Genomic DNA, 21448 nt, shown 5'->3' with positions numbered 1-21448 from the left:
TGATAAACCATCAGCTAACATCATATTAAATGGCATAAAACTGAGGACTTTTCCCCTAAAATCAGGAACAAGACAAGGTTGTCCACTTTCTCCACTCTTATTCAACGTACTGCTGGAAGTTCTAGCCAGAGCAATCAGACAAGAGAAAGAAATAAAATGCATTCATTTTGGGAAAGAAGAAGTAAAGGTTTCACTTTTTGCAGATGATATGATCCTGTACCTGGGAAAACCCCAAAGACTCCACAAAAAGACTACTAGAAACAACAAACCAATACAGTAAGGTCACAGGGTACAAAATTAATATACAAAAGTCCACTGCCTTCCTATATACCAACAATGAAACATCAGAAAACGAGCTCAAAAAAACAATCACTGTCATGGTTGCAACAACAACAACAAAAATACCTAGGAATAAACATAACAAAGAATGTAAAGGACCTATATAATGAAAACTATAAAGCATTGTTAAGGGAATTCGAAAAAGATATAATGAGATGGAAAAATATTCCTTGTTCTTGGATAGGAAGAATCAATATAGTCAAAATGACTATATTATCCAAAGCGATATACAAATTTAATGCAATTCCCATCAAAATTCCATGTCATTTTTTAAAGAAATGGAACAAAAAATCATCAGGTTTATATGGAACTATAAAAACCCCCGAATAGCCAGAGCAATCCTAAGGAAAAAGAACGAAGCTGGGGGCATTACAATACTTGACTTCAAACTATGTTATAGAGCCACAATAATCAAAACAGCATGGTATTGGCAAAAAAATAGAACAGAATAGAACTCAGACCAATGGAACAGAATAGAAAGCCCAGAAATAAAACCGCATGTATATGGTCAAATAGTTTTTGATAAAGGGGCCAACAACACACAATGAAGAAAAGAAAGCCTCTTCAACAAATGGTGCTGGAAAAACTGGAAAACCACATGCAAAAGAATGAAACTCAACTACAGTTTGTCCCCTTGTACTAAAATTAATTCAATATGGATCAAAGACCTAAATATAAGACCTGAAACAATAAATTACATAGAAGAAAACATAGGTACTAAACTCATGGACCTTGGTTACAAAGAGCACTGTATGAATTTGACTCCAAAGGCAAGGGAAGTGAAGGCAAAGATTAATGAATGAGACTACATCAGACTAAGAAGCTTTTGCACAGCAAGAGAAACTGACAGCAAAACAGACAGCCAACTAAATGGGAGATGATATTTTCAAACAACAGCACAGATAAGGGCCTAATATCCAAAATATACAAAGAACTCATAAAACTCAACAACAAACAAGCAAACAATCCAATAAAAAAATGGGAAGAGGACATGAACAAACACTTCTCCCAGGAAGAAATATAAACAGCCAACAGATATATGAAAAGATGCTCATCTTCATTAGTTATTAGAGATACCACCTCACACCTGTTAGATGAGCTATTATCAACAAGACGGTTAATAACAAGTGTTGGAGAGGCTGTGGAGAAAAAGGAACCCTCATTCACTGTTAGTGGGAATGTAAAGTAGTACAACCATTATGGAAGAAAGTATGGTGGTTCCTCAAAAAATTAAAAATATAACTACTATATGACCCAGCAATCCCTCTACTGAAGTGGTCCCCAACTCCCGGGCCGCGAACCGGTATTGGTCCATGGGCCATTTGGTACCAGTCCACAGAGAAAGAATAAATAACTTACATTATTTCTGTTTTATTTATATTTAAGTCTGAACGATGTTTTATTTTTAAAAAAATGACCAGATTCCCTCTGTTACATCCGTCTAAGACTCACTCTTGACGCTTGTCTCGGTCACATGATACATTTATCCGTCCCACCCTAAAGATTGGTCCGTGAAAATATTTTCTGACATTAAACCAGTCCGTGGCCCAAAAAAGGCTGGGGACCACTGCTCTACTGGGAATATACCCCCATAACTCAAAAACACTGGTACGTAAAGACACATGCAGCCCCATGTTCATTGCAGCATTGTTCACAGTGGCCAAGACATGGAAACAACCAAAAAGCCCTTCAATAGACGACTGGATAAAGAAGATGTGGTACATATACACTATGGAATACTACTCAGCCATAAGAAGAGATGACATCGGATCATTTACAACAACATGGATGGACCTTGATAACATTCTACTGAGTGAAATAAGTAAATCAGAAAAAACTAAGAACTATATGATTCCATACATAGGTGGGACATAAAAAGGAGACTCAGGGACATGGAGAAGAGTGTGGTGGATACCGGGGGTGGGGAGGGTAAGGGACGGGAGTGGAGGGAGAGGAGGGGCACAAAGAAAACCAGACAGAAGATGACGGAAGACTGTATGACTTTGGGTAATGGGTATGCAACATAAACAAATGTCAAAATAACCTGGAGATGTTTTCTCTGAACCTATGTATACCCTGACTGATTAATGTCACCCCATTAAAATTAATAAAAAATAAAATAAAATGATACAGCTATTATGGAAAATCACTTGGCAGTTCCTCAAAAAGTTAAGCACAGAGTTACACACAACTCAGCAACTCTATTCCAGAGTATATCCAATATTTGAATATAGGTATTCAAATGAAAACTTATAACAAACGTTCATAGCAGCACTATTCACAATAGCCAAAATGTGGAAACAACCCAAAAGTCTATCAACTGGATAAATGGATAAAAAAAAAATGCAGTTTTATCCACCCAGTGGAATATTATTCAACTATAAAATGGGATGAAGTATTGATAGATACTACAACATAGGTGAACCTTGAAAACACTATGCTATACAAAAGAAGCCAGACATTAAGGGTCACATTATATGATTTCATTTATATGAATATCTAAAGAGGCAAATACATAGAAAGGAGATTAGTGGTTGCCAAGGGTCTGGTGGAAGGGAAAAATAGGGAGTGACTGCTTAATGGGTATGGCATTTCTTTCTGAGGTAATGAAAATGTTCTAGAACTAAATTGGGGCAATAGTTGCACAACACTGTGGGTATACTAAAAGCCACTGGATTCTACACTTAAAATGACTAAAATAGTGTGTATTTTATATGAAATTGTGCACAATAAAAATAAAATTCTATTCCTTTCCCACATAAAATCATACGTAAAGATATTTTTGTCTTGAGTTTTTCTGTTAGGAGTGATAGTAATAGTCATTAACATCAGCTTTAAAAGTTTAGAAAATATTTTCCATACAATCTTATATAACCTTCACAACTGAGGCTCAGAGACGTATAAAATATAGCTAGAAAATGGAAGAGCTAGCCAATAGGTCCACACTGGTCTGACTCCACTGTATTATTCTGCTTCCAAGGCAAACGGCTTCAACTTCTGACAAGCTTGAACAAGGATAAGAGATGTTATTGTATACAGGCATCTTCGGCAATTTTTCTTCTCCCAAAGTTAATATTTTAATTAAAGCAGTAACAATATTCATTGTACACGTTAATATAAAATTTAACATCACCAATATAAGAGCATTACTGACTACAGCACAGAACAGAATATTACAGGCTTCCTTCTCCAATTTTCTAAAGACATGGGTTTACGTTTCTGTTAGCCATAATGTTAGCATCTCCTCTTACCAGTGAAATTCTGCATTATGTCTACAGGGCATGGCAGTAAAATAAGAAAATGATTGTGTAGGTTCCTTATACAACTAGCCTCATTAAGCTAGAGCCACACTTCCTGCTAAGGATTAACTCGTGAATGACATGATTTTCTAATGCCCTGAGTCCCACAGAGGTTCCTAAGGAGGAAGTAGAGAGGTCATGGTTACCCAATCTTGTACAAGCAGAGTAGCCTCAAGGCTGTTTTCCACATGAAGTGTTTCCTTAAAATACTGTTTGAAAAAAGGATTCCACAGCTTTAAAAAAGTACTTACTTGCCTGTTTGTGGTGCAGTGGATAAGAGTGTCAACCAGGAACACTGAGGATCCAGGTTCAAAACCTATAGTTGCCAGCTTGAGCATGGGCTCATCTGGCTTTAGTGCAGGGGTTACTGGCTTGGTTGGAGAACCCACGGTCAAGGCACACATGAGAAAGCAATCAATGAACAACTAAAGTACTGCAACTACAAGTTGATGCTTCTCATCTCTCTCCCTTCCTGTCTCACTAAAAAAATTTTTTTTTCAAATGTGCTTTCTGAAAGTGACTAGTAGATGTGTGTACTCACTTCCTTCAGAGTAGGTTTTTAAAAATCTCTGCAGATTAGCCAACATTATATAACTGAGATTATTCACTCCTAAATACAAGCATAGAAATGCCAAAGGTCTCATTCTATACTTGGTTTACGCATTTTTAAAATTTATCAAACGCAACCAAACCATCTTGGTAACTCCCACTTTGTAGTTGGCACTATAACCACACACTGAGAGGCAAGTAACATGTCTCAAATGACAGAATGAAGCATCAGCATGAAGCCCCAACCCAGGTGGCTTAGCCTGCTAGATGGTACCTAGTTTCTAAAAGCTTGGTGCCATGTGGCCATTACATGCACTGTGACCCGAAAGTACAGGCATCTCTACTTGTGCATGCCAACCCTTGAGCTGGCTATAAGCCAGTAAAATTTGGAACCTGTGCTGGCTCAATGGCAAAGTCTAGCCTCTTTTCCTTCTATGCTCCAGATTAGCCCTTGTTACCCTTTTCAGATGCAACATGTGGTATAGTGGAAACCATGAAATACGAAACAGATGAGCTGGATTCAATCCTGGCTCTACCTATCAGTATCTCCTTCATGCTTCAACTTTCTGGGCTTCAATTTATTCACTGTACTTACCTCATGGGCTATTATTAGGAAGACTAAATAAGATAGGGACCCGTTCCCATCCTGTGAGCTATAGACCCCTGTGCATCTGTAGCCATATTACAAGAGGCCTGAAAAATCATACACCAGAGAAAAAGAATCAATTAGGAATTAAGGCTGAAAGCTCTGGAGTAAAATCGTCTAGGTTCAAATAATGGTTTCATCTCTGGAGCAAGTTACTTAGTGTATCTATGTCTCAGTTCCTCAATACTATCAATACCTGGAAAAAAACAGTACCTACCTTATTGGGTTATTGTGAGGATTAGTTGAGTCTTTATATTTAAAGTGTTTAGAACAATGACCGGCAGGAAGACCTCACCAAATATTAGCTATTTTTACCATTGTATGTGCTTATATAAATATATTCTAAGTACGGCTATTATAATTTGGATGTTTGTCAAAGTTTTTTATGTTAAAAAAGGATTGTTATATTTGAAAAGGTTAAAAAGTTCTAAGATAATAGTTGAAAAGGATCCAGTACCCTACTTGCCATGTTCTAATCCAGAGTACTTGAATTTATGATTTCAACCTTTTAAAATTTATTTAGACTTGTTTTGTGGTCTAATATGGTCTATTCTGGAGAATGCTCCATTTGCACTTGAGAAGGATGCCTGCCGTTATGAGTAGAGCATTTGTTAGGTCTGATTCACAGTGTTGTTCAAGTTCTCTATTGATGCACAATATTGCTATTCTATCCATTATTGATAGTGGGGTACTGAAGTCTCCAAATTTTTTTTTTTTTTACAGAGACAGAGAGAGAGTCAGAGAGAGGGACAGACAGACAGGAATGGAGAGAGATGAGAAACATCATCAGTTTTTCGTAGCGACACTTTAGTTGTTGTTCATTGATTGCTTTCTCATATGTGCCTTGACCGTGGGCCTTCAGCAGACCGAGTAACCCCTTGCTTAAGCCAGCGACCTTGGGTCCAGGCTGGTGAGCTTTGCTCAAATCTGTTGAGCCCACGCTCAAGCTGGCGACCTCGGGGTCTCGAACCTGGGTCCTCCGGATCCCAGTCCAATGGTCTATCCACTGCACCACCGCCTGGTCAGGCAATATACTTATATTACTGTAGAACTATTTCTCCCTTAGTCTGTCAAATTTTGCTTCATGTATTTTGGGGTTCCTTTGTTAGATATAGATGTTTATAATTGTTATATCTTCTTGCTATATCAAACTTTTATCAATAAATAATGTCCTTATTTGTCTCTTGTAAACTTTTTTGATTTAAAGTTATTTAGTCTGATATTTAAGAGCCAACCCAGCTCTCTTTTCGTTTTCATTTACATGAACTATCTTTTATTTGGGGTGAGAGAATTTTTTTTCTTTTTATTATTATTTTCTTTTTTTTTTTTTTTTTTAAAGATTTTATTTATTCATTATACAGAGGGGAGAGAGAGAGAGAGAAGGGGGGAGGAGCAGAAAGCATCAACTCCCATATGTGCCTTGACCAGGCAAGCCCAGGGTTTTGAACCGGCAACCTCAGCGTTTCCAGGTTGACACTTTATCCACTGCGCCACCACAGGTCAGGCATTTTCTTTTTTGAGAGAGATAGACAAGAAGGAAGAGAGATGAGAAGCATCAACTCATAGTTGCGTCACTTTGGTTGTTCATTGATTATACCTCTTACGTGCCTTGACCAAGGGGCTCCAGCCAAGCCAATGACCCCTTGTTTAAGCCAGTGACCTTGGACTCAAGCCAGCAGCCTCTGGGCTCAAGCCAGCAACAATGGGGTCAGGTTATATCTGTGATCCCACAATCAAACAGGCATCCCCATGCATGCTAAAGCTGGATGAGCCCATGCTCAAGCCAGTGACCTTAGGGTTTTAAACCTGGGTCCTCAGTGCCCCAGGTCAATGCTCTCTCCACTGTGCCACCGCCTTGTCAGGCTTTCTTCTTCTTTTTTTATTGATATAAAATCGGTATATAACAGTGGTCAGCAAACCGAGGCTCGCGAGCCACATGCGGCTCTTTGGCCCCTTGAGTGTGGCTCTTCCACAAAATACCACATGCGGGTGCAAAGGCCAGCTTTGGAGTACCCTAATTAAGTTAATAACAATGTACCTACCTATATAGTTTAAGTTTAAAAAATTTGGCTCTCAAAAGAAATTTCAATCGTTGCACTGCTGATATTTGGCTCTGTTGACTAATGAGTTTGCCGACCGCTGGTATATAACATTATATAAGTTTCCAGTGTTCCACCTTATAATTCAATATCCATATATATATAAAGAGATGACCAGAAATCGTTACCATCCATCACCCTACAATTGACCTCCTCTACCATTTCACCCACCCCCAACCTTCTTCCCTTTTGGTAACCACCAATCTGTTCTCTTTATCTATGAGTTTGTTTTTGTTTTATTTTGTTTATTCATTTGTTTTTAGATTCCACATGAGTGAAAGCATACAGTATTTGTCCTTCTCCATCTGACTTACATCAGTTAGCATAATACCTTCATCTTTTTTATGACTAAGTAGTAGTCCATTGTATATATGTACCACATCTTCCTTATCCATCCATTCATCCATGGATAGACACGAAAATTGTTTCCGTATCTTGACTATTGTAAATAATGCTGCAGTAAATACAGGGGTACATATATCTCTAAATCAGTGTTTTTGCATTCTTCAGATAAACGCTCAGAAGTGGAAATACGGTAATTCTATTCTTTTTTTTAGGAATCTGTTTACTGTTTTCTATAGTGGCTACACCCAGTTTATAGTTCTATTAATAGTGTAATAAGGTTCCCTTTTCTCCATAACCCTCTCCAACACTTATTATTTATCTTTTTTTTTTTTTTTAAAGATTTCTGTGCGTGACCAGGTGGTGGCACAGTGGATAGAGTGTTGGCCTGGGACACTGAAGACCCAGGTTTAAAACCCCGAGGTTATTGGCTTGAGCACGGGGTTGCTGGCCTGAGTGTGGAATCATAGACATGACCCCATCGTCATTGGCTTGAACCCAAAGGACAATGGCTTGAGCCCAAAGGACACTGGCTTGAGCCCAAGGTCACTGGCTTAATCAAGGGGTACCTGACTTGGCTAGAGCCCCCAGTCAAGGCACATATGAAAAGCAATCAATGAAAAACTAAGGTGCCACAACTATGAGTTGGTGCTTCTCATCTCTCTCCTTTCTTGTCTATCTGTCCCCACTCTCAAAAAAAATAAAAGATTTTGTTTCTTGATTTTACAAAGAGAGGAGAGAGAGTGTGATGGGGAATAATGAGAAGTATCAACTCATAGTTGCTTCACTTTATTGTTTATTGTTTGCTTGTCATATGTGCCTTGACCAGGCAAGCCCAGGGTATCGAACTGCCGCCTCAGCATTCCAGATCCATGTTGTATCCACTGCACCACCACAGGCCAGGTATAATTTTTGTCTTTTTGGTAATGGTCACTGTAACAGGGATGAAGTGATATCTCATTGTGGTTTTGATGTGCATTTGCCTGATAATTAGTGATGCTGAATACCTTTCCATGTGCCCACTGGCCATCTGCATGTCTTTAAAAAATGGCTAATCAGATCCTCTACTCATATCTGAATTGGTTGTTTGCTTTTTAATAAAATTTAATCCATTTATATTTAAAATAATTGCTGATAAGGTAAGATTTACTTTAACTGTTGAGGAGTAGTTCTATCTATATTTGTTCTTCATATCCTCCATTACTGCCTTTTAAAATAAATTAATCTAAATCCTACTGGTAGGATTTATTGACTTGGAGGCTTGGTCTTCCAAGTCAAGTAATCTCTTCTCCCTCTACTTCAATAGCTCTTAATGAATATGTCCCATAATGTTTAAAAGGAATGGCCTACCTTTTCTGGCTGTGAAAGTAAGCTGTTTTGATCCTCTAAAATCACTTGCACCTTAAAGACACACCCACCATACACTATTCACCATTCACACATAAAGTTCATTATTATTGTCCATTCTCAGCCTACACGTGGCTTGGTTTAGGCTGGATCCTAGAATACTTAGGAAGAGTCTCTTGATTACTTGCAGACAAAGAGAAAGTCAAAATGACTTACATTGTAGGAGCGGGGATGCCTCTGCTTCCATTGCACTAGGAGCAGCTGGGCCACCACCAAGGTAGCAATGAGGATGAGGACCATTTCAGCATGCATGGCTTCATGACCACGGTGCTTTGCATGCATGCGTGCATGCTCGACCCTGAAAGCCAAACAGATGGGGTTAGCCAGGTCAGGGATAGTGTGGTGGTAAAGGGGCAGTGTTTCCCAGAGATATCCTACCAGTTCATAGTTCAGAATACACACTGTGCTTTGCAGCTACAGGGTACTATGCAAATTAGGGGCTAGAAATACACATGCCCTAGAATAGGCATTTGGCATAGAATAGGGGCTCTACAGTCCCCAATAACGAAGCTCAGCTAGTGGGTTAAACGTAGGTGGTCTGCTTCCTGCCCCCAGTGGCAGATACAGCTAACATCATTCCCATAGCAGGAAAAAAATCCCGGAAACCCGTGTCACTGCCCCATTTCAGACCTATTTCAACCTGTCAATGGAAGGAAAAAGTAACCCAAAGAGAACATAATAGTCACAAAGTCTCATCCTCTTAGTGATATTTATGACACCAATAAAAAAGTAACACTGAAAATGTGTGTGAATTCCAGGGTTAAAGTTTTTCTTTATTTGTGCTACACAATCTGTCAGGACCAGGGATTCTGAAGACTAGTTACAGCCTGAAAAATCTGGACTGCTTTGACTTTATATTAATTCAAGAGTGACTTCACCATCAGCATCCACAGGTAAACAGCCTGCCTCCTCAAGGACTCAAAAAGGCTATAATCTAGGAACTCTATTTAATCAAAGGCTGGCATGTTCTTGTCCTGAGAACTGGCAGCAAGCTATTTCCTTGGCCAATACAGGCAAAAAACTTTTTCTAAGAATAGAAAATAATTACTCCTACCACTCTGGGTCAGAGTCAACCAAGGGAGAAGAATGAGGAAGAAGTTAGAACACTAAATGCAAAAGTAGGCTGTAGTCAGGAGCTTTTATACAAATCTTCCATATATGGGGGTATAAGGGAGGGAAGGGAAAGAACATAAATGGTATCTTCATAAAATCCCCAAGGGCAAGAAAAACCCAGTGGGATGAATTATAATAAATGATAAAGCAAATATAGCAAAAAGTTAATTGTAGAATCTAGGTGGTAAGTGTAACAGTGTTCACTGTGCACTTCTTTTATCTTTTCTATATGTTTGAAATTTTTCGTAATAAAATGTTAGGGAGAGAAACTAGGGAAGCCAATGTCAGTGAGCCAGACAGTCACAATACCTAAGGGTTCATTTTACATAAAACACTATCCCCAGTGAGAGAATCTGACAAATAGATAATAGGTTTAGAAGTCAGAAACTTTAGGGTTCAGACACACTTTTGTGGCCTTGACCGAAAATTAACATCTCTCCATCACAATTTCCTCACCTGTCAAAAGGAGTCCATATCTTTTCTGCCTTCCTCATAGGCTTATTGTGAGAATAAGCTAAACTAAAAGGACGAATAACACTTTAAAAACCTAAGGACTGGCCCTGGCCTGTTGGCTCAGTGGTAGAGCATTGGCCCGGTGTGTGGATGTCCCAGGTTCAATTCCCAGTCAGGGCACACAGGAGAAGCACCCATCTGCTTCTCCACTCCTGCCCCTCCTGCTTCTCTCTCTCTTCTCCTCCCCTCCTGCAGCCAATCCATGGCCCCAGGCACTGAGGATGGCTCCATGGCCTCCCCATCAGGAGCTAAAAAATGGCTGTGGTTGCAATGGAGCAAGGGCCCCAGATGGGCAAAACATCACTCACTCCCTCGTGGGCTTGCCAGGTGGATCCCGGCCGGGGTGCCTGTGGAAGTCTGTCTCTGCCTCCCCTCCTCTCACTAGAATAAAAATTAAATTAAATTTAATTTAATTTAAAAAACCTAAGGACTGTGGGAAGTTATAAAGGTAACAAAAAATAAGTTTCTTGTTCTCAAACAGTATATAACTGAATGGATGTGCTCAACAATGAAAGAAAGGATCTAAAAAAGGCCAGAGAAGTCATCAATTTCAAGTTCTCACTCAATGCAAAAATTACTTTTTATATCCTTTGTTTGAATTACTTCCATTGAATTAAGAACATATGCCTCCTAAAGCAATCTAATCTAGAACTAACAGTGTCTGGCACATGGTAGTTCTCATATGTGCTTTTTTTTTTTTTTTTTTTTTTAATTTTTTTTTTTTTTTTTTTTTTTTCCATTTCTCTGAAGCTGGAAACGGGGAGAGACAGTCAGACAGACTCCCGCATGCGCCCGACCGGGATCCACCCGGCACGCCCACCAGGGGCGACGCTCTGCCCACCAGGGGGCGATGCTCTGCCCATCCTGGGCGTCGCCATGTTGCGACCAGAGCCACTCTAGCGCCTGAGGCAGAGGCCACAGAGCCATCCCCAGCGCCCGGGCCATCTTTGCTCCAATGGAGCCTTGGCTGCGGGAGGGGAAGAGAGAGACAGAGAGGAAAGCGCGGCGGAGGGGTGGAGAAGCAAATGGGCGCTTCTCCTGTGTGCCCTGGCCGGGAATCGAACCCGGGTCCTCCGCACGCTAGGCCGACGCTCTACCGCTGAGCCAACCGGCCAGGGCCCTCATATGTGCTTATGAAGGAATAAAACTCCAGTGCTTAAAGAGGCAGGAGGTGCTCTACCTCTCAATATACGCACCATGATTATTAAAACTGTTTCTGATAATGAGACAAAATCTATCTTCCTACAGCTTCTATGCACTGGACCTAAACCTATACTCTTAAAACAAAAAGGACATAGCGCCCTGGCCGGTTGGCTCAGTGGTAGAGCGTCGGCCTAGCGTGCGGAGGACCCGGGTTCGATTCCCGGCCAGGGCACACAGGAGAAGCGCCCATTTGCTTCTCCACCCCTCCCCCTCTCCTTCCTCTCTGTCTCTCTCTTCCCCTCCCGCAGCCAAGGCTCTATTGGAGCAAAGATGGCCCGGGCGCTGGGGATGGCTCTGTGGCCTCTGCCTCAGGCGCTAGAGTGGCTCTGGTCGCAACATGGCGACACCCAGGATGGGCAGAGCATCGCCCCCTGGTGGGCAGAGCGTGGCCCCATGGTGGGCGTGCCGGGTGGATCCCGGTCGGGCACATGCGGGAGTCTGTCTGACTGTCTCTCCCTGTTTCCAGCTTCAGAAAAATGAAAAAAAAAAAAAAAGGACATAGCCACTCCTCTTTCCCAATGCTGCCCCTTCAAAGATTTCTCATGCTCTTATTTAAAAAAAAAAAAAAAAAAGCTACCACATTCCCTATCACCATTTTCCTGATCCTTTTAGTTCTAGATCTTTTAAACACTATTCATATAACATAATGTGAAGACCACTAACCCTGGTTGCCTTCTTCTAGACATTATCTAGCTAAAGATCTTCTTATAATGAAACGTTTATAGCACCCAGTGTGGCCTCAGCCTAGCAGAGCACAATGACACTGTCCCTTCCTTAAGGCAGATAGCTTTTTTCTATGAACATCTTCCAAATTTCTTGGATTATTTCAGTAGCTGAGGCACACAACTGGTGCTTATTAAGCTTAAAGTCTAAAACCTTGTTGGGTTTGTCATGAGTTAATATCTTTGCCATGCTATATTTTTATAATCAATCATTGCAATCTAAAAGAAAGGTTTTTTCTCATTATTAAATTTTATTTGGTTGATTTCAGCTCGCAGGTTAGCCATTTTGTGAAGTTTGTGGGGCAAACACTCAGAAACTCCATTACTGATTAGAAATCATGACAGTAAGATATTTGTTTTTGTTTTTAGTGAGAGAGACAAACAGACAGGAAGGGAAAGAGAGATAAGAGAGATGAGAAGCATCAACTCACAGTTGCATCACTTTAGTTATTCATTAATTGCTTCTCATATCATATATATGTGGCTTGCGGGGGGGGGGGGGGGGGGCTGAGCCAGTGACCCCTGCTCAAGCCGGCAACCCCGCACTGAAGCTGATGAGCCTGAGCTCAAGCCGGTGACCTCAGGGTTTCAAACCCGGAACCTCAGCATCCCAGGTCAACGCTCTATCCACTGCGCCACAACTGGTCAGGCTAAGATATTTAAGATATTTGTTGACCCACTCTGGTTACACAGTAAGTTACTAGTAAGTTGAGATCAGAAATACACTTCCTATTTTCTCAATCAGAGCCCTCTGCCCAGTGTCATGCATAATAATGATGATGTTAATGATGGCAATCATCTTCAAAGCAGGTAACACTGGCAGCTTAACACAAGCCAGGCACTGTTCTAAGATTTCACATATATTAATCCTTACAACAGCTCTAGGAGGTGTAGGTACTGTTTTGAACCTCATTTTCCAAACAAAAAAATTAAGGCAGTGAAAAGTTAAGTAATTTGCTCAAGACCACATAGCTAGGAAATGGCAGAACTAGTATTCAAATCCAGTGGATGGTTTGGTATAATTATGTATTTAGTTCCCAGAACCAAGGAAGCTACCCAGAAGTGATCTATGTACTGGAAAAAATATCCCCAAAAACCTATCCTACTGGTCAGGAGTCACTGCCTCTCACAGACAAGGAAGCAAAAAGAGTAGATATACAACTCTATAAATTGGATTAATCTGCAGTTCCCAGCCTGAGGGGCCCACACTGTCACACTTACCTCCATTGCTCCTCTGGGGAGAGGTGTGACATATCAACCTGTAGAAAGACACCACCAGAAAAATCCATTACTCTCTTAGAACTGTCCCTGCCAAAAATAAGATGCTTACACATTCATCAATATCTTCAAGGAATTACAGGAAGCTTCAAGCATCACAATCTCTATGAAGTCTTCCTCAGTAATCTATTCTCCACTGATCTCTCCCTTCTAGAATTAACCAGGTACTCTGGCTCATGTCTATGACTGATATTGTTCTGATGTCTGTGCTAGGCAATGAAGACAAAAGAATGAACCTAACTCTTAAGATTCTCATAACCTAGTGAAGAAAATAGACATAAAAATGGAAAATTCCTTTATTAAATACTGAATGAAGACTAGCTATGGAAGAATAAAGAAGTGGCTTCTAATCCAACCTATTGTGTGACAGATTAGTGAAAACTTCCTGGAGGAGATGTGAAATATTATCCAGATGAGTAAATGAGAGAAATACAACCCAGGAAAGGGACTAACATGAACATGAAGTTATAAAGCATACAAACAACTGAGTAAGGCTAGAACAAAAAAGTATAAAAGGGACTAGTGGGAATAAAACTAGATAAAATATTCCATATATAATGCCCTACGACTCTAAATGGCCCCCATGGTAGCAGGCAGAACATTACACTAGGGTGAACCAAGTTTTAGTACCAGCTCTGCTTTTAACTAGAAGTATGGCCTTCCAACCTCAAAGTTCTGATTCTATTTCTCAGCCTCATGCTTTTAGAGCCTCATGCTTTTCAACCTTAGCACCAATGATATGCTGGTGTGGTTAATTTTTTGTTTGAAGTGAAGTGGGAGAAAGGATGTTTAGTAGCATCTGAGGCTCTACTCACTAGGTGCCAATAGCATCCCAACAGATGCAACAACCAAAATGTCTACAGACATTGTCAGATGTCCCCTGGAGGATGAAAATTGCCCCGTTGAGAACCACTGTTCTAGAATATTATTAAACTCTTTGAGTTCAGGGCTCAAACATTCTGATTCCTCTTAGGCACACAGAAACGTACTCAAGTGTCAGTACATTAAGTCACAGAATACATTCTTATATTGAACTGAGTTGATAATGTTCCTTGATATAGAAAAGACAGACAAAGCTTCCAAGATCACTCAAATGAATCAAAAAGCAAATATTGCTTTAGTACTTATGATGTTCAAGGCCCATTTTCCCACTGTTCTCATAACTTCATAAAAGTATCAAGTGAAATTTTTTTTTCTTTTTCCTTTCTTTTTTTTTTATTTGCTTTTTCCCCCCTCTTCCCCCCCCCCCCCCAGTGTCGTTCGCTGGTAAAAGGGCCGCAGGCAGAGGGCAGTCGGTCCCAGTTATGCGCGAGTACATGCTCTTGCACTGCAGCTGCAGCCTGACCCCGGCGCCACATGCAGGCGCAACGGGGGCTCAAAGGCAGCGCGTCCAAGTGAAATATTTGAAGAACACTAGGCAGAACTCTACTACTCAGTAAAATTGGCACATATTTATCAAGGCATCCTTTATGTGTATGTACTGAAAATACCCATCACTATTTAGGTAGTGCTTTCTAGATTCTACATGTCCCAGCTAAATAAAAGGAAAGAAAGAAGGAAGGAAGGAAGGAAGGGAGGGAGGGAGGGAGGGAGGGAGGGAGGGAGGGAGGGAGGGAGGGAGGGAGGGAGGGAGGACAATCTCCCAAGACTTCACAAAGCCACTTGGGGTAACGATGTCAACCACCCTCCTCCCTTTTCCTACCTTACAAATTGCCTCACATGTTGAGATTGGTAGGAGGGGCAGAAACACAGTTTGGGCAGGTTTACATCCACAGTGTGGCAATTAAGAATCTGGAGGGAGAGGGCTTCCAGTCAAGATGGCAGAATAGGTAAATGCTTTGCTCGCCTCCTCCCACAACATCAAAATTACAACCAAACTACAGAAGAAATGTTGAGAACTACCTGAATACAATTCCTATAACTATGATATGAAAAAGCCATGTCCAGACTGGTAGGAAAGATGAAGAGGTATAATAAGCAAATCCCACATTCATGGTGTGGTGATTAAGAAATGGGAGTATCTCAGCTGTTGAGGTCCCCTTTCAGGAGTGAGGGGTCCCAACCCCATCAGGGCTCCCCAGCTGAGGCAGAGAAATGCCCATATTTGGCTATGAAAACAAGTGGGGATGGGCAACGGAGGTGACAGGTGGCAGGTAACAGGAGGCTGCTGAAAGCCTAGACACTGCAGATCTTTAAGAGACCATGCAGAGACTTACTCACTCAAACTCAACCACTTGGAGCTCCAGAACTGGGACAGCAGCTTGAAAAGCACCAGAGACCTATGGGGATGAGCTTCAGGGAAAGGGCTAGAGAGGCAGGGTTCAGGCAGCTCTCTCTTAGACAAAAGTGCTAGAAGACATCATTGTTCCTTTGTTGAGCCCTCTCCCTACCCTGGAGGCAGGTGCATACTGTCAAGCTGGAACTCCCCATTAACTTGGCTAACACCACACCCGGGTGATTCCCTAAGACCCCAGCTCCAACCTGAGACCCTAGGCCCAACCAAGTCACACACCAGTCAGGAACCTCTCCCATCAACTAGTTCACACAAGCAGCCTTCTTCAGCTAGCACTGCAGACTTTCCTAAAATCTCTCAAAGGTCCCCAAACTCCACAAAAGCAGCAGCTGGGTTCAGCATGTCCCATACCTCTTGCTAAGGGGACCCAAGCCTGGCACTAGCAGCATCCAACCTTAGTTCGCAGTTTAGTCTCTTCCAGGTTCCTTCAAGTACAACACAGGAAGCAGCTGACCTTGGCCCATACCAAAGTTCTTTCCAAAGGCCACAGAACATAACCAGTGGCCAGCTTCAGAGCACCACTTAACTCCACAAAGGACACAACCAAAGGGTAGACTCACCAGGCACCACAGCCCCACTAAAGTGAATCCCACTCCATGAAGTCAGCCCCTGCACAACTATTCATCTACTGTAAACATGGCCATTCCTCACAGCCAGTCAGCTGAGGGTCAATCCTACCCACTGACATGCCAAGAGAAATCAAGACTCAACTACATCAGGAAGACACATATAATACACCAGGGAAACTGAGTCACTGGACCCGACAGGACACCTACTATAAAAGGCCTCTCAGCCAAAGACCAGGAGAAGCAGTAGAGCCACCCAATACACAAAATCAAACACAGGGAGTCAGCCAAAATGAGGAGACAAAGGAACATATCCCAAATGAAAGAACAGGAAAAAACTCCAGAAAATGGATCAAACAAAATGCAGATAAGCAATCTACAAGATGCCGAGTTCAAAAACACTGGTTATAATGATCTCAATAAACTTAGGGGAAGAATAGGTTAACTCAGTGAGGACTTCAACAAGTGGTAGGAAATTTAAAAATGGAGACAGAAAACAAAAAAGAACCAGTCAGGCCTGACCAGGCGATGGCGCAGTGGATAGAGCGTCAGACTCGGATGCAGAGGACCCAGGTTCGAGATGCTGAGGTCGCCAGCTTGAGCGTGGGCTCATCTGGTTTGAGCAAAAGCCTACCAGCTTGAACCCAAAGTCACTGGCTCCAGCAAGGGGCTACTCAGTCTGCTGAAGGCCCGCGGTCAAGGCACATATGAGAAAGCAATCAATGAACAACTAAGGTGTTGCAACGCGCAATGAAAAACTAATGATTGATGCTTCTTATCTCTCTCTGTTCCTGTCTGTCTGTCCCTATCTATCCCTCTCTCTGACTCACTCTCTGTCTCTGTAAAAAAATAAAATTAAATAAAAAAAATTTTAAAAAAAGAACCAGTCAGAAATGAAGAAGACTACAATAACTGAGATAAAGGATACACTAGAAGAAATCAACAGAAGATTAGATGAAGCAGAGGATTGAATCAGCAATTTAGAAGATAAGGTAACAGAAAACATCCAACTGAAAGAGCAAAAAAAAAAAAAAAAAGAACTGAAGATGAGGATAGTTTAAGGCAGTGGTCCCCAACCCTTTTTGGGCCACAGATCAGTTTAATGTCAGAAAATATTTTCACAGACCGGCCTTAAGGGTGGGATGGATAAATGTATCACGTGACCAAGACAAGCGTCAAGAGTGAGTCTTAGACGGATGTAACAGAGGGAATCTGGTCATTTTTTAAAAAATAAAACCTCGTTCAGACTTAAATATAAATAAAACGGAAATAATGTAAGTTATTTATTCTTTCTCTGTGGACCAGTACCAAATGGCCCACAGACCGGTACCGGTCCATGGCCTGGGGGTTGGGGGCCACTGGTTTAAGGGACATCTTGGGTCAACATCAAGCATACCAACACTCACATCATAGGGTACCAGAAGGAGAAGAGAAAGAGCAAAGAATTGAAAACATACAGTGGGTCCATAAAGTCATGATGCACTTTTGACCAGTCACAGGAAAGCAACAAAAGACGGTAGAAATGTGAAATCTGCACCAAATAAAAGGAAAACTCTCAGTTTCATACCTATTCAGTGCAGTTCGATGTGGGCTCACGCACAGATTTTTTAGGGCTCCTTAGGTAGCTATCCTGTATAGCCTCTACAGACTTGTCACTGACTGATGGCCTACCAGAACTGGGTTTCTCCACCAAACTGCTGGTTTCCTTCAACTGCTTATCCCACTGAGTAATGTTATTCCTATGTGGTGGCGCTTTGTTATAAACGCGCCGATATTCACATTGCACTTTGGTCACGGATTCTAATTTAGCAAGCCACAGAACGCACTGAACTTTTCGCTGTACCGTCCACATCTCGACTGGCATGGCCGTGGGCTGCTCTGCTGTATACACGGTGTTACGTCATCATCTGCGCATGCGCACATGCTGCCACATCATCCTACAGAAACTGGGAGGGTTTTCCTTTTATTTGGTGCCGATTTCACATTTCTATCGTCTTTTGTTGCTTCCCTGTGACCGATCAAAAGTACACCATGACTTTACAGACACACTGTATTTACAGAAATAATGACTGAAAACTTCGTAACCTGACAAAGGAAATAGACATATAAGTCCAGAATACACAGAGTCCCAAACAAGATGAACCTGAAGAAGTTAAAACCAAGACAAATCATAATTAAAATGCCGAAGGTTAAAGACAGAATCTTAAAAACAGCAAGAGAAATGCCATTACTTACATATGAGGGAGCTCCCATAAGACAGTCAGTTAATTTCTCAAAAACTTTGCAGGTCAAATGGCACAAAATATAAAGCAAGGACCTACAACCAAAATTAGTCCACCCAGCAAGACTATCAATTCAGAATCAAAAGAGAGTTTCCCAGAAAAGAGAAAAAATTAAGGAGTTCATTACTACTAAACTACTATTACAAGCAATATTAAAGGGAATACTTTAAAAAGAAATTATCAAAAATATGAGTAAGGGCCCTGGCCGGTTGGCTCAGCGGTGGAGCGTCGGCCTGGCGTGCGGGGAACCCAGGTTCGATTCCCAACCAGGGCACGTAGGAGAGGCGCCCATTTGCTTCTCCACCCCCCCTCCTTCCTCTCTGTCTCTTTCTTCCCCTCCCACAGCCAAGGCTCCATTGGATTGGAGCGGGGATGGCCCGGGCGCTGGGGATGGCTCCTTGGCCTCTGCCCCAGGCGCTGGAGTGGCTCTGGTTGCAGCGGAGCCACGTCCCGGAGGGGCGGGGCGTCGCCCCTGGTGGGCGTGCCGGGTGGATCCCGGTCAGGGTGCATGCGGGAGTCTGTCTGATTGTCTCTCCCCATTTCCAGCTTAAGGGGAATGCAAAGAAAAAAAAAATATGAGTAAGAAAATAAAGAAAAAATCTCACTGATAAAGGCAAACACATAATAAAAGCAGTGGATCAAACAATTATAAAGCTAGTACAATTATTAAATGACAGAAAAAGGTGTGTAATTACAACAATAACTTAAGGGATACACACAAACAAAAAAAAAGTGAACAATAATGACAAAATATAAATGTGGATGGAGGTGATGAGTAAAAACTAGTGATTTTAGACAAGATCACGCATGCTCAGGGTAGTAGTACATTGCAGTGATTTTAGAATGTTCGAACTTAAGTGACCACCAACTTAAAACAGACAGCTATAAACAAAGCTTGTTAAATATGAAGCACATGGTAAGAACCAAAAATCTACCATAAATAGAAAAAAGAACCCATATACAACATTATAGAAACTCATCAACATACAGAGAATAAGAAAGGAACAGAGAGCACTGGCCAGTTGGCCCATAAGTAGAGCATCAGCCTGGCATGTAGAAGTCCCGGGTTCAATTCCTGGTCAAGGTACACAGGAGAAGCGACCATCTGCTGCTCCACACCTCCCATTCTCTCTCTCTCTCTTTCTCTCTCTATTCTCCTCCTGCAGCCATGCCTCGAATGGTTTGAGAAAGTTGGCCCCGGGCACTGAGAATGGCTTCATGGCCTCACTTCAGGTGCTAAAATAGCTCAGTTGCCAAACAACAGAGCAGCGGCCCCAGATGGGCTTCAGAACACTGCCCTGTAGAGAGCCTGCAGGGTGGATCCTGGTGGGGCGCATGTGGGAGTCTGTCTGTCTCCCATCTCTCACCTAATAAAAAAGGAACGGAGAGGAACTACAAAAACAATCAGGGCCCTGGCCGGTTGGCTCAGCGGTAGAGCGTCGGCCTGGCGTGCGGGGGACCTGGGTTCGATTCCCGGCCAGGGCACATAGGAGAGGCGTCCATTTGCTTCTCCACCCCCCCTCCTTCCTCTGTGTCTCTCTCTTCCCCTCCCGCAGCCAAGGCTCCATTGGAGCAAAGATGGCCCGGGCGCTGGGGATGGCTCTGTGGCCTCTGCCCCAGGCACTAGAGTGGCTCTGGTCGCGGCAGAGCGATGCCCCGGAGGGGCAGAGCATCGCCCCCTGGTGGGCAGAGCGTCACCCCTGGTGGGCGTGCCGGGTGGATCCCGGTCGGGCGCATGCGGGAGTCTGTCTGTCTCTCCCCGTTTCCAGCTTCAGGAAAAAAAAACAAAAACCAATCAGAAGACAACAAATTGGCAATAACTACATACCTATCAATAATTACTTTAAATGTAAATGGACTAAATGCTCCAATCAAAAGACAAAGGGCTTGACCAGGTGGTGGCTCAGTGGATACAGCATTGGCTTGGGATGCTGAGGACCCACGTTCAAAACCCCGAGGTTAATGGTTTGAGCACAGGCTTACCAGGTTGAGCACGGGGTCACCAGTTTGAGTATGGGATCATAGACATGACTCAATGTTCCCTGGCCTGAGCCCAGAGTCACTGGCTCGACTGAAGCCCCCCGTCAAAGCACATATGAGAAAGCTATCAATGAACAACGAAGGTGCAACAACTATGAGTTGATGCTTCTCAGCTCTCTCCCTTCCTGTCTGTCTGTCCTTTCTGTCCTCAGTCCTTTCTTGCTAAAAAAGAAAAAGAAAAAAAAAAGACAGAAAAATCTAACTATAACCGCTAACAAAATTGATTTAGTAATCACAAAACTCCCAACAAACAAAACAAGAACACAAGAATTCACAGGTGAATTTATTTTTAATTTAGAAATTAAAATTGATAGGGTATGGGTGAACTTTAACAAGCATTTAAAGAACTGATTGGGCCAGGTTACAGCATCATCCCAACACTCCAAGATTATGGGTTCAACCCTAGTCAGGGTACATACAAGAATTGATCAATAAATACATAAATAAGTGGAACAAGTTGATACCTCTCTCTCTCTCTCTCTCTCTCTCTCTCTCTCTCCTTTCTTCCTTCTCTAAAATTAATTTAAATTTTTTTTAAAGAATTAATACCTATCCTCTTCAAACTATTCCAAAAACATGAAGAGGAGAGAAGGCTCCTGAATCATTTTATGAGATCAGCATTACACTAATAACAAAACCAGACAGAGACACTGCAAAAAAAAAAAAAAAAGAATTATAAGCCAATATACCTGATGAACAGAGATGTAAAAATCTTTAGCAAAATACTAGAAAACCAAATTCAGCAATACATTAAAAT

At 41.9% G+C, this 21448-nt stretch overlaps 1 protein-coding gene and 1 non-coding gene across 4 annotated transcripts in view; both read right to left on the bottom strand.

Moving 5' to 3' along the window:
* RNF121 (ring finger protein 121) overlaps nucleotides 1-21448 on the bottom strand; it is a 111422-nt gene that overhangs the window by 45214 nt on the left and 44760 nt on the right. For 2 of the 3 annotated variants that reach the window (XM_066367515.1, XM_066367506.1), the window contains exons 2-3: nucleotides 13454-13491; nucleotides 8838-8979 (exon numbers count right to left, since the gene is read on the bottom strand). In XM_066367515.1, the coding sequence (XP_066223612.1) occupies nucleotides 8838-8979; nucleotides 13454-13491 (180 nt within the window). The remainder of the gene's footprint in view (nucleotides 1-8837; nucleotides 8980-13453; nucleotides 13492-21448) is intronic. The other variant, XM_066367522.1, reaches the window with a different exon arrangement.
* Nucleotides 14762-14898, bottom strand: LOC136389946 (small nucleolar RNA SNORA76). Its single transcript, XR_010748488.1, has one exon. It is a non-coding gene; the product is annotated as a small nucleolar RNA SNORA76 (small nucleolar RNA).

Source organism: Saccopteryx leptura, chromosome 1 (assembly GCF_036850995.1).
Source record: "Saccopteryx leptura isolate mSacLep1 chromosome 1, mSacLep1_pri_phased_curated, whole genome shotgun sequence".
Lineage (NCBI taxonomy): Eukaryota > Metazoa > Chordata > Mammalia > Chiroptera > Emballonuridae > Saccopteryx > Saccopteryx leptura.
The sequence above is the reverse complement of the archived record's forward strand: the minus strand, read 5'-3'. Positions and strand labels throughout refer to the sequence as shown.